The sequence below is a fragment of the Cynara cardunculus genome, assembly GCF_001531365.2.
Source record: "Cynara cardunculus var. scolymus isolate 2C chromosome LG 8, CcrdV1, whole genome shotgun sequence".
NCBI classification, from domain to species: Eukaryota; Viridiplantae; Streptophyta; class Magnoliopsida; order Asterales; family Asteraceae; genus Cynara; species Cynara cardunculus.
Genome location: NC_037535.1, coordinates 1,444,106 through 1,455,653, shown reverse-complemented (window position 1 = coordinate 1,455,653; position 11,548 = coordinate 1,444,106). Strand labels below are relative to the sequence as shown.

Sequence of the window (11,548 nt, the reverse complement as noted above, 5' to 3'; positions counted from 1 at the left end):
TGTGGACAAAACGGAGAATATATGGTACGGTTGGCCTGGGATGTTTTTTTTTTTTTTTTTTTTTAAGGGGGTCCGGGCCAAAGCCCGACTAATCCCTGGCAAATATGGAGGCTAAACATGGCCTCACTTAAATGTCGCCAACACTCCCCTCCTAGGGTTCGAACTCGGGTTCATGACTATGCCATGCCCAAGCCTTTACCACTAGGCTGGAAAATGAAGAATTTTTTTTCTCGATCGATATAACAAAGTTTCAAATTTCCTATTTTGTACGCATTTTGACCGGTAACCTGTTGATCATGTAACATTTGATGACGTGGATATGTCTTTACGATGAAGTGGACATGATAAACTTGACATCCACGTCATTGGATGTTACAAGATCATCACGTTTACAGATCAAAAAATGGGTAAATTAAAGGGAACTTTGTAACATCAAATAGAAAATTTCAGAACTTCGTTACGTTAAATAAATAAACAATTCTTTGTTACACTAAATAGGAAACAAGGCAAACTTCGTTGTCGTTTTCTTAATGCATTTTGCCCTTTTTCATATCAACTTATGAGGTCAAAATAAACTGATTTTTGAGTTTAAGAACCTCGGTACCTGGATATTTCACGAACAAAACTTCATAATCACCAAAAAGAGACGATTTGATCGGCACTTGTTTCAGCCATAATCTTTGAGCTGTTACTAATGCGGTATAGTTATCAAATTTTTCACCGAGGGGTACCAAGTTAACGATAACATTGGTTTTTTCGGGATTTTGGCTATCCTCATTTGCTCCCATGATTCGAACTTGACTCGATCTCATGAAGACCCCGGCAGCTATTTCAAAAGCCAGCTCCGATACCAAAGGAAAAAAGGTATATATTGAAACACCAAGGCCAAGCTCAAGTTGCATCGGCAAAACGCAATTACATGGTGTTCCGGGTGGGGTGTTGGTCAATGGCTCGACGCACGTTATCGACAAACAATCTACAAATTAAATGAAAGTCAAACATCCGGGATTTCTAAAAGTCAACCACCCATTATATGAACATGATGGAGTTGAAAAGAAAATGGATGACATGCTATAATAAGCACAAATCAAGAAATCTTGAACGATGAAACCAAACCAAACGAGCTTAGTATATCCCACCCGAAAGTGGGATCTAAGGGGTAAGATGTACGTAGACCTAACCTCTACCAGAAAGAGTAGAGCGTTAGTTTCCGTGAAGACCCGTGGCTAGTTAGAAGCGTACGAAAGGGGGAAATACAAATTTGCTAAATTTTGAAAATCTAGATATGAACAAACGATAGCAATACAAATAGAGAGAGAGAGAGACGTATGTTAAATTTTGAGAAACTAGATATGCACTTGTGCATAAAAGTAATTTGTCCAGTATGCACGTGTGCATAGAAACCCGGAAACATTTTTAATTATTTTCATGCATATTTCTCAGTTTTCTGTTTTTTTGTGGTTTTCCCCTAAACGTGAGTCTCTCTCTCTCTCTCTCTATATATATATATATATAAATATATCATCAAGTACAACAATATACAAAAATCTTGAATGATTCTTCATTGGAAAAATAGGTGAGTGCATATACCTTCATTGGGAGGCGGAGGTGGTAAAGCTTGAATTGGCTTCGGAATCCTTGGTGAAGCATGAGAAGGAGAAACTTTAGGCGAAAGAACCGGCACTTCCAAATATAAAGATGAGAATAATATAAGCTTCAACTAATAAATATAAATATAAAGAAAAGAAGCACTCGAGGAGAAGTTTCTTACTTATAGTTTGTACAGATGGAGAGATCGAAGGTGAAATTGAAAATGGTGGCGGAGGGGTATGGTGCCTTGGATTACTCTCTGGACCGGGTAGTGGCAGAGGGCTGTGGTGCCTTGGCTTACTCTTCGGACCTGGTGGAGGTGGAGGATACAATGGCGGCAAAGATGGCGGTGGATGAGATCTTGTAGGCGGAGGAGGATGGTTATAGAAGCTCGGAGCTTTGTGAAAGATCGGAGCTGCATGAAAGAAAGAACAATTTTTTAATTATACGTTGTACCCACATTAATTTTTCGGTTCTACTCCATAAATTCTTGAAAATAGAGGGAGTTCAAAGAAACCTTTCTTTGGAGAATTGTGAGTTGGAGCAATATTGGTTGTTCGATTTGGAGGTGAAGGATCAGGAAATCTATTTCCTCCCTTGTTCGTGCTTGGAATAGGCGCTGCAAATTTATGGATAAGAAATGTTGGAGTCATACATCGGCTAGACGTGGCCCATTTTGTCTCAATATCTGCTGGAACCTCTCTTCTTTCATGAGGGTTCTTTTGGAAAGTAATCTAGTGGGCTTCACATATTCTCACAAGGTATAAGAGCCAAGGTCTACCACCCTAGGGGCTCGAAATTGTGGGACAATTTGTGTCCGTCTAGCCTCCGTTGGAAGGGGTGTGTTGGAGTACTACATCGACTATTATCTCAATATATGTTAAAAGGCTCTTTTGGAGAGTAATCTAATGGGGTTATACATATTATCACAAAAACCAATATCATTAATATCATGCAACGCGTTACTAAAGGGAAAAGGAAGTAACATTAGAATGAAATTTGCCAAATAAATGTTATATATAGAGGGAGGTTCAGGGGGAAACCCCAAAAAGATTGAGGAACACCCTAGTAACCATTCATCTTTACTTGTATGCACATCTGCATACAAGTAATTGAAGTTGTTTATTGGTTTCTATGCACATGTGCATATCAGACAAATTACTTGCATGCACATGTGCATAACATAGAAATGAATGGTTATCACGGTGTTCCTCAGTCTTTCATTTTTTTGGGGGGTCTTCCCCAGAACCTCCCTATATATATATGGACAAACTACAAAACCGCACTTGTTGCATTTATTTTGGGACAAAGAGTAGCAAGTAAAAACCCACCTGGCATGTTTGGAGGAGGTGCAGATGAGTTTCGGTGGATCGGCTGCAAATCTTTTGGCGAGTTGCTTGGAGGCACCTCATAAGTAGACGGGGATTCTGCAAATACAGTGTGAGGGGCTGTAAATTCCTTTGGGATGCATATGGTGGTGAAACAACAGGCACTGGGATAGCAAATTTATAAGATATACAAATCATACTATTGTAGTCGGAATACAAAACCAAACAAACCCAATATATCCCTGTCGAATAAACAACATACTCATGAAATGCATAAATAAAAAAGAAAGAAATCCTAGTTCACCTGGCAAATTTGGAGGAGGTCTCGTGAACGGGGGACTTGGAGGTGATTTTCTTGGCAATGTGCTTGGTGGAGACGACAACGGGGCTGATCAATAAAAACTGAAATGTTACTGAAAATTCTTATGAAAAAGCGCGTATCTTGGTCAAAGAAGATTTGAACCAAATGAACCGAAAACATACAAATTAATGAAAAGCAAAAGATTTTATCCCACCTGGCGTATTTGGTGGAGGTACGTTTAATGTAGGTGGACTTGGAGGTGTGTTTCTTGGCAATGTGCTTGGTGGCGACGAAGGGGCTGATATGGAAATAATTGAAATGTTAGAATCTTAGGAAGAACACAAATCTTGGTCAGAGAAGGTTTGAACCAATTGAAATGTTACACTCATATGAAACTATGCTACTTTTCTCACATGTCTCCTTGTTCTTTCCCGGATGTTTTATTTTGTTCTTTTTGTTTTTGTATTGCAAGACGGGTCTTCGCGGAAACAGTCTCTCTACCCTTTTGAATGGAGGCAAGCTCTGTGTACATCCTACCCCCGAGACCCTACCTCTGTGTGGGATATACTATGTTTGTTTGGTTTTAGAAGGTTTGAACCAATTTAACAAAAAGCATAATCTTGAAAATTGAATAAATTAAAAGCAAAAGATTCTAGCCCACCTGGCAAATTTGGTGGAGGTACGGGTAGAATAGGTGGACTTGGAGGTGGGTTTCTTGGCAATGTGCTTGGTGGCGACGCCAAAGGGGCTGATCAAGAAAAACTGAAATGTTACTGAACATCTTATGAAAAATACAAATCTTAAGGGCCGTTCATTAAACACTTACCTTGGTAAGCGCTTACCGGTTCAATTACCTTACCAGATGAACACGATAATGACCAAGAATCTTACCCGGTAAGAAGGAAGACAAGGATTGAGAGTCTTACCCGGTAAACACTTATTGGGTTATAAACACTTGCCATCAATCCATTTTGATGGCCGGGAATGTTACCCCATAAGGTAAGTGAGAGTGATAACTCTTACTCGTAAGTGATTACCCGGTAAGCGCTTAGTCAGAGAAGTTTTGAATCAAATGAACAAAAAACTTTTAAATGAAATGAACGAATGAAAAGCAAAAGATTCTAGCCCACCTGGCAAATTTGGTGGAGGTACGGTCAGTGTGGGTGGAGTTGGAGGCGGGTTTCTTGGCAATGTGCTTGGTGGCGACGCCAATGGGGCTGATCAAGAAAAAATGAAATGTTATTGAGGATCTTACGAGAAATACAAACCTTGGTCAAGGAAGGCTTGATTCAATTGAACAAAAATCATATAAATCAAGTGAACCTGGCAAATTTGGTGGAGGTACGGTCAATGTAGGTGGAGATGGAGGTGCGTTTCTTGGCAAGGTGCTTGGCGGAGACGCCAATGGGGCTAATTAACAAAAAAACAGAATAAGTAAAATCAAAACGTTGTTCATGAATTAAAACACCCTCAATAAGGGTCTGCCTGTTGGCAGCTTAATAAGCTTAATGGGACTCGCAACTTATTTGGTCAGCTATACATGACTATTTGGTATTGGCTTAGTAATATAAAAAATGCTTATTCAGTAAGCTTCTAGGGGGAAGCTTTATGCAAAAAACCAAGTTTTTTTCCAAACTGTCTTTCTCGATTAAAAAAACATGCTCATTCCATTTATTAAAAAAAAACCTCCCAAACAAAAACCTTCCCAATCTATACAGATAGATTAATCCACACAGACAGCTTTATCCATACAGGACTTAACGGAAACCCAACCAGAAATAACGTTTTCTATATTTGTAACGATTACTCATGGCAAAGAGGCCATTTTCAATTAAAACTAGACCAAAAATGGAACGGCAATCACCTGATAAGTTAGAAGGAGGCACATCCAATGTAGAGGGAGCAGGCGGCGAACTCGGTAATGTGCTTGGTGGTAATTGAGCGGGGACTACATAAGCAAATAATATATAATTATTATTTGTCAATAAGATATCTCTCGCACATTTTGGAAAAGAGAAAACAAACGGCAATATATATATATATATATATATCATTACGTGGCAAGTTAGGAGGTGGTATGGGCAATGTAGGTTGTGTTGGTGGTGATGCCATCGGCAACTTGGTTGGAGGCGATGCAACGGGCTCTGCACAAATTATGTGAAATATAAGTTTTAAATATAATTCTTGATTAGACTAAAAATTTCATAATATACATCAGTATCCTCACGAAGCTCACCAGGCACAATAAATGGTGGTCCTTCTGGCATTGATGATGGTACTTGGGGGATGGATGGTGGCACGTGAGACATAGATGGTGCCACTTGAGCCACCGGGGGCGGATGAAGCACTTCTTTTGGCAGTGGTGCTATTTGTACTGCATTCAAGAAAACCCGGGTTGCTATTCTAAAAAATCATTCTCATCATAAATAGGTCGATGCACATGCGTCATAACAGAGTACTTAATGTGACCTTTAAGTCTATAGGACCAAAAACCCGCATCCTATTTAAAGGCGTTATAATAAGTTGTTAGGGTGAAGTTAGGTGACATAACAAGTTTTATCATTAGGACACAAAATGTTAATTGTACTGGTAACTTTTTAACGACATTTTCCTATTAGCCTTTTATACACATAACACTTTTCAAATGTGTCGTATAAAAAAGCTAATAGAACGATGTACTTTTTTGTCCTATTAGGTTGTCGAATTTTGCAGATAGAACTAGTTAGGTAGTCTAACTTCGTCGCCTTTAAATAGGATGGCAGTTTTTGGTCCTATAAACTTAAAATCTTGTCAAGTACTCTATTATGACACATGTGCGTCCTAAAAGACCCATTTTGTTGTAGTGACCCTTGATATCAGTATAGCATTAATCAAGAAACCGCCATAAAATATTTACCCGATGCAGTTGGCGGATTGGCAGGAGACTTGGTGTCGGGTCCCTTGTCTTGTTGAGGAATTGGTGGCACAGATACGGGGATGGTTGGCGGGATAACGGGCGGGCTTGGTGGTGACCCTTCTGGGATTGATGTGATTGGTGCTGCAACTTGGAAAATGTCAAATGTAAACCCAAGTACTCTATATGGTTTGACATATGAGGCCAAGACAAATTAGATCATCAAATTTGATATGAATTCTAGCCGATAAACTAGTCATGTTTGGTGAAAACTAGCCGAGACAATGCAAAATGATACAAAAAGACAATTTGAAAAATTAATTGGAAAATTATGTAAGGGGCACAATTGGAAAGAAGTTAAAAAAAGCCCCTAGTGCTTATTGAAACACTTATGGTTATTCAAATGGGGCTTTTCCAATAAGCTCAAAAAATAAGCTAGTTTATGGTTGCCAACATGGTCTTGCATGTGAGCCTGTTTGTTAGCAGCTTAAAGAGCTTAATGGGACTCGCAACTTATTCGATCAGCTATATGTGAATGTTTTGTAGTGACTTAATGATATAAAAAGTGGCTATTAGTAAGCTTTAAGCGAAAAGAAGTTTTTTTCCATAGCAGCCCCTCCCCAACTAAAATAACACGCTCCTTCTATCTATGAAAAACCCTTCCAAACAAAAACCTTCACAATCTATACAGACAGATTAATTCACACAAACAGCTTTATCCATATAGGATTTTGATGAAAAACCAACCAAACATCCCCTTAACGCAGTCTATTTAACTATTGTATTTGAAAACATTCTATTTGACCTCAAAAAAATCAAAGTGCACGCACCTGCAGCATCTGGCAGCAAGCCGGGACCTTTAGAAGGTGATGGTTCATTCAGAGGAGTGTTTGGAGACAAAGAAGGTTTAAGACCATTGTTCGCTTGTGGTCCTGATGCAGACTCAAAATGTGGAGAAGCTGAAAGAAAATCAGTATCTTAAGTTAGATAAATACGTCAATTAGTCCCCTCATGAAAATAGTCACTCTACTCTTTTGGGCAGAGACCAGGTCTGCATACATCCCACCCCCTAGACTCACCCTACCTCCAGGTGGGATATACTGGGTTTGTTTGGTTTGGTTCGATTTTTAGTCCCCTCACAAACTTAGGTCTGTTTGTTAGCAGCTTAATGAGACTCGCAGCTTATTCCGTCAGCTATAAATGATTGTGTGGTAGTGACTTAATGATATAGGAAGTGGCTTATTCGGTAAGCTTCTAGGGGTATCCTTATGCAGAAAGACTAGTTTTTCCGGAACCTGTCTCTCTCAATTAAAAAATACACTCATTTCATCTATGAAAAATCCCTCCCAAACAAAAACCTTCCCAATCTATAAAGACAAATTAATTCACAAAGACAACTTATCCACACATGACTTAATAAAAAACCAACCAAACAGTTTATTAGATAGAACCACCCTACCGTTTGGTTGAGACGTTGGACTAGTTGAATTGCTCGTTATTTGCGTTTCTTGAGTTACACGACGGTGTGATCCTTCGATAATGGGAGGAACAGCATAAAAACTATCAGACAGTGATATCGTGCGGCCTGAAAGCAAAGAAACTAGTGATGCTAGATGGACAACTCTTTTAGAAAAGTTCAAAGATTTCTTGAATACTTTGTTTTACCATGATTACAAAACTGCAATCAAGATGGGATCCAGATTAGAATTCAAGAATCATGAATCTGCTGTTTAAATTATTTAGAAAATATTAAAAGGCCAACCCTCCTTCCAAATCTAATAATAAAATATAATCATATTCTCCTTAAACTGCAAAAATCAAATCTCAAATTGTTTCATTGCATCAATCCCTGATTATAAATTCATCCAACCAACATTCCATCTACATATTTCCACAATTGGTGATAACAAAACAGGACCAGACTTGCCATATGAAGATGAATCAGCTCAATCCTCATAATGTAGCTCAAAAACAAACACAAGAATTAAAGAACAACCAAACCCACATCACAATTTGAGAAATTTCCCAAATGGGGTCTCAAGAAAATGGCTTGATTTGGATATAAACCTAAAAGAATTCCAAAAAAATTGAAAGGAACAGAAGGGTAAGAAAGGGAATTACCTGAAGTTTCTTGAAGAACCACAGAATTAACAATGGTGCAAGCTTGCAACACCAAGAAGATATAATACTTCACCATCAAATCCATCCCATGAAGAAGAACCAGCCACTAATTCCCCCCAAAACTCCCAAACCCAAAAAGAATCAAACCAAAATAATAAAAATAAAAACCCTTGTTATTTATTATACTAATAAATAGACTGAACATGTAAAAACTTGAAGCAACAATAAAAGAAGAGAGAGAAAGGGGTTTTTAGATCCAAGAAGACCCACAAACAGTGAACCAGAAGCAATGAAGAGAAAGAGAGTCAGTTCCTTGAAACACCCTAAAAAGGGTTTTCTGTGAGATATAATGAATCAAAGCAATCAGTTTTTATTATTATTATGAAGGAATAAAATGCTCTGTAATTTGCAGCATCATGTTATTTGTTACAGTTACAAAACAACTGCTCTCTTCTGTTTTCAAGAATAAATTAATACCCTTTTTTATATATTTTATTCAAATAAATTCATAAAAAGAATCACATATTCTTGTAATATTACCGATCTTTACACAAACCCAAGATTAAAAACAGCACTCGAGACAACAAAAATGGTTTCTTTATTGGATTACTTTTTGCAAAACTCTTACAACAGTTTTCAAGAATCAAGAAAGAGTGTAAATATACCAAACACACATGTAGTACACAGGGAAAGATTATAAAAAAGGAGGGTTTGGTGGGGATTGGGATGCTTTTTTACAGGTGAATTTTCTTGAAATCTTGAAAATGGGAAAACCCCCAAATTTCTTGTGACAAAAAGATTAGTGAGATGGAAAGATTAAGGAAAAGCATTAGAAAAGGGTTTGATTGGGGGTTTGGGATAAACCCAAGTGGATTAAAAAAGGGGTGGTTTGACCATTTTATTCCCTGGTTTTCAGTTGATGATGCTGGCCATACAACCCACCTTCAAGGTGGCATGTGTCAATTTGCATTTGACAACCCACCTTCTTTTTGTGTAAATATCAAACCAAGGGGGGTGTCAATTTTGTAATAGATCAGATTAACTTACATCTTTTCTAAATATATCCATTAAATTGATATCAATTACAGTTGGTTTGTACTATTGTATTAAATATGTAAACTTGATTTACATACAGTGTTGGAAATTGATTACCACGGTAGCATGATGGTACTAACTTATTTAGGGGCTGTTTGGCAATTGTTGAATGGTTTTGTGCAGAATGATTAAATGGTCAGAATGATTAAGAGGCTCTCATGATATAGTGCAAACTGAAATATAATTATTTGGTAATTGTGTACAATGAAATTAGCGCTCTTAATGGTTAAGGGAGATTCATGATACAAAATCATTCAGAGGGTTTTAGAACCATTAAGAGGTAGACTTTTTTTTTTGTCAAACAAGATTCACCTCTTAATATAACTATTAAGAGGTAAACAAACAACCCCTTATTTTTATTAGGTTTTTGTATGTTTAATATTATAACTTTAATTATTTTATTTTAACATTTGAATTTTTGCAAGTTTGTATTCCTTCATTTCCTTGTAGTTAAAACCCTTAAACATCACATATGTTACCCCTGGAAACTCAAGATGTCACTTAAAATTTAAATAAAATGGATAAGTTTCATTATATGTAACGTGAAGTTGGTACAAAACTAGTACCAACCGAAAAAAGTCGATATCAAATAAGTCAGTATCAAGTACAGTTGGTTGGTACACTGTATAATATTTTTGTATACCAATTATAGTTGTATGGCGAGTCGTGATTGTAGACTTCGTTCATAACTCTAAGGTAAATCTTCTGACAACCATAAACGCTACAGTCTGATGTATATTCAACCTCCATTTATTTCACCGGTCCTTTTTACGCTAGCGGAGTTGACATGTCGACACAATGATGACTTTTAAGAACGTTTTTCTATGAACCTAATGAGTAGGGTTATGATTAATTGAGTTGATTTATTAAAGTAAAAGTGCAAAAAAGGTTGTCTTAGTTTTTAATTAATATAATAAAAGATTGATTGATGTAAAAAAAAAAAGTTAAATCAGTACAATTTCTGGAGAACTAAACGCTTGTTACACTATCTGATAAAAATAAGTCCATCGTTTATACTGTATAATAAGCATAACAGACTTCATAGTAATTTTGATATGTGTTACCTGTTTACTAAAATCCTCTCGTTTTCTTGTCTTTTTTTTTCTTCATATAACTGATTAAAATTGCATGCATCAAAAAGTAAACTGATTATGAATATATATTATCAGTTCTTAACTAAAAAAAGATGAATGTTGATGTGATATTGTCTCTCAACCGTCAAATTTTATGATATTTGTTCTGAATTGCTAAAAATAGTATACGATTCTTATTTGTCAAAACATATCGAGTTTGTTTCCATGATTACGTTTTTTTTCAACTAATAAACCATGTTTTAGAAAATACTTTTTCGTTTTACTGAGTTTAAATTGTTATGTTACTGGTTTTATCAAAATATTTATAATTCAGAGTAATCTTGAAACTCTTGCTAAATTTGCTGTGAAACAATCTGCATACGAAGTTTATATACTTCACACACACAAACAACGAGAGGAGAAGGAGGGTTGTTTGTGGGAGATCCTTATAATTTGTGAGAATTATTAGATCTTGTCTAAATGACTGCTTGTTTACCTCTTAATAATTCTATTAAGAGACAGATTCTGAATCGTTAAAAGGTGAATCTTGTTTGACAAAAAAAATCTGTCTCTTAATGGTTCTAAAACTATCTGAATGGTTTGTATTTTGGGTTTATCTTAACCATTCAGCGTCCTAATTTCATTATGAACAATAACCAAACAATTATATTTCATTTTGCATTATACCATAATCATTAAGATGACTTAATCATCTAACATTAAACCATTCAGCAACTGTCAAACAGTCCCTAAAACATGCATTGTAATTAATTAAGAATTAATATTTAAGATGTCATTTATGTAATTTTTGATGAAGCCTTAATAAAACCATAAATTGTTATTTTTAATTAAAATAAATATAAAATTCAATAAATCAATATTAAAATAAAAGATTTAATAAATAAAATATTCCATTGAAACCCCAAATATATCATATTTGAAGACAACAAAATCTAAGAATACATGCCAAGAGACAACTTTGTAGGTTCAAACTTGTGATAATATGAGTTTTTTAAGCAATCAATAATAATTAAATTTATTAAAAAGTGTCAATTTTTTATTTAATTTTATTACATATAATATTAAGTTTAAATAAAATAATATAATAATAATTTTTTTATCGTGATTTTTTTATGTTTTTATTAAA

At 35.9% G+C, this 11,548-nt stretch overlaps 1 protein-coding gene across 1 annotated transcript in view; it reads right to left on the bottom strand.

Annotated features, from left to right (window-relative positions):
• Positions 1 to 8,993, bottom strand: part of LOC112516772 (receptor-like serine/threonine-protein kinase ALE2) — a 12,653-nt gene extending 3,660 nt beyond the window's left edge. The window contains exons 1-14 of the mRNA XM_025124004.1: positions 8,234 to 8,993; positions 7,572 to 7,697; positions 6,943 to 7,071; positions 6,116 to 6,256; positions 5,456 to 5,593; positions 5,277 to 5,363; positions 5,084 to 5,167; positions 3,434 to 3,517; positions 3,223 to 3,306; positions 2,922 to 3,017; positions 2,108 to 2,209; positions 1,772 to 2,005; positions 1,591 to 1,683; positions 605 to 976 (exon numbers count right to left, since the gene is read on the bottom strand). Of these exons, the coding sequence (XP_024979772.1) occupies positions 605 to 976; positions 1,591 to 1,683; positions 1,772 to 2,005; positions 2,108 to 2,209; positions 2,922 to 3,017; positions 3,223 to 3,306; positions 3,434 to 3,517; positions 5,084 to 5,167; positions 5,277 to 5,363; positions 5,456 to 5,593; positions 6,116 to 6,256; positions 6,943 to 7,071; positions 7,572 to 7,697; positions 8,234 to 8,318 (1,855 nt within the window). The 5' untranslated portion in view covers positions 8,319 to 8,993. The remainder of the gene's footprint in view (positions 1 to 604; positions 977 to 1,590; positions 1,684 to 1,771; positions 2,006 to 2,107; positions 2,210 to 2,921; positions 3,018 to 3,222; positions 3,307 to 3,433; positions 3,518 to 5,083; positions 5,168 to 5,276; positions 5,364 to 5,455; positions 5,594 to 6,115; positions 6,257 to 6,942; positions 7,072 to 7,571; positions 7,698 to 8,233) is intronic.
• Positions 8,994 to 11,548: the final 2,555 nt, after the last annotated feature.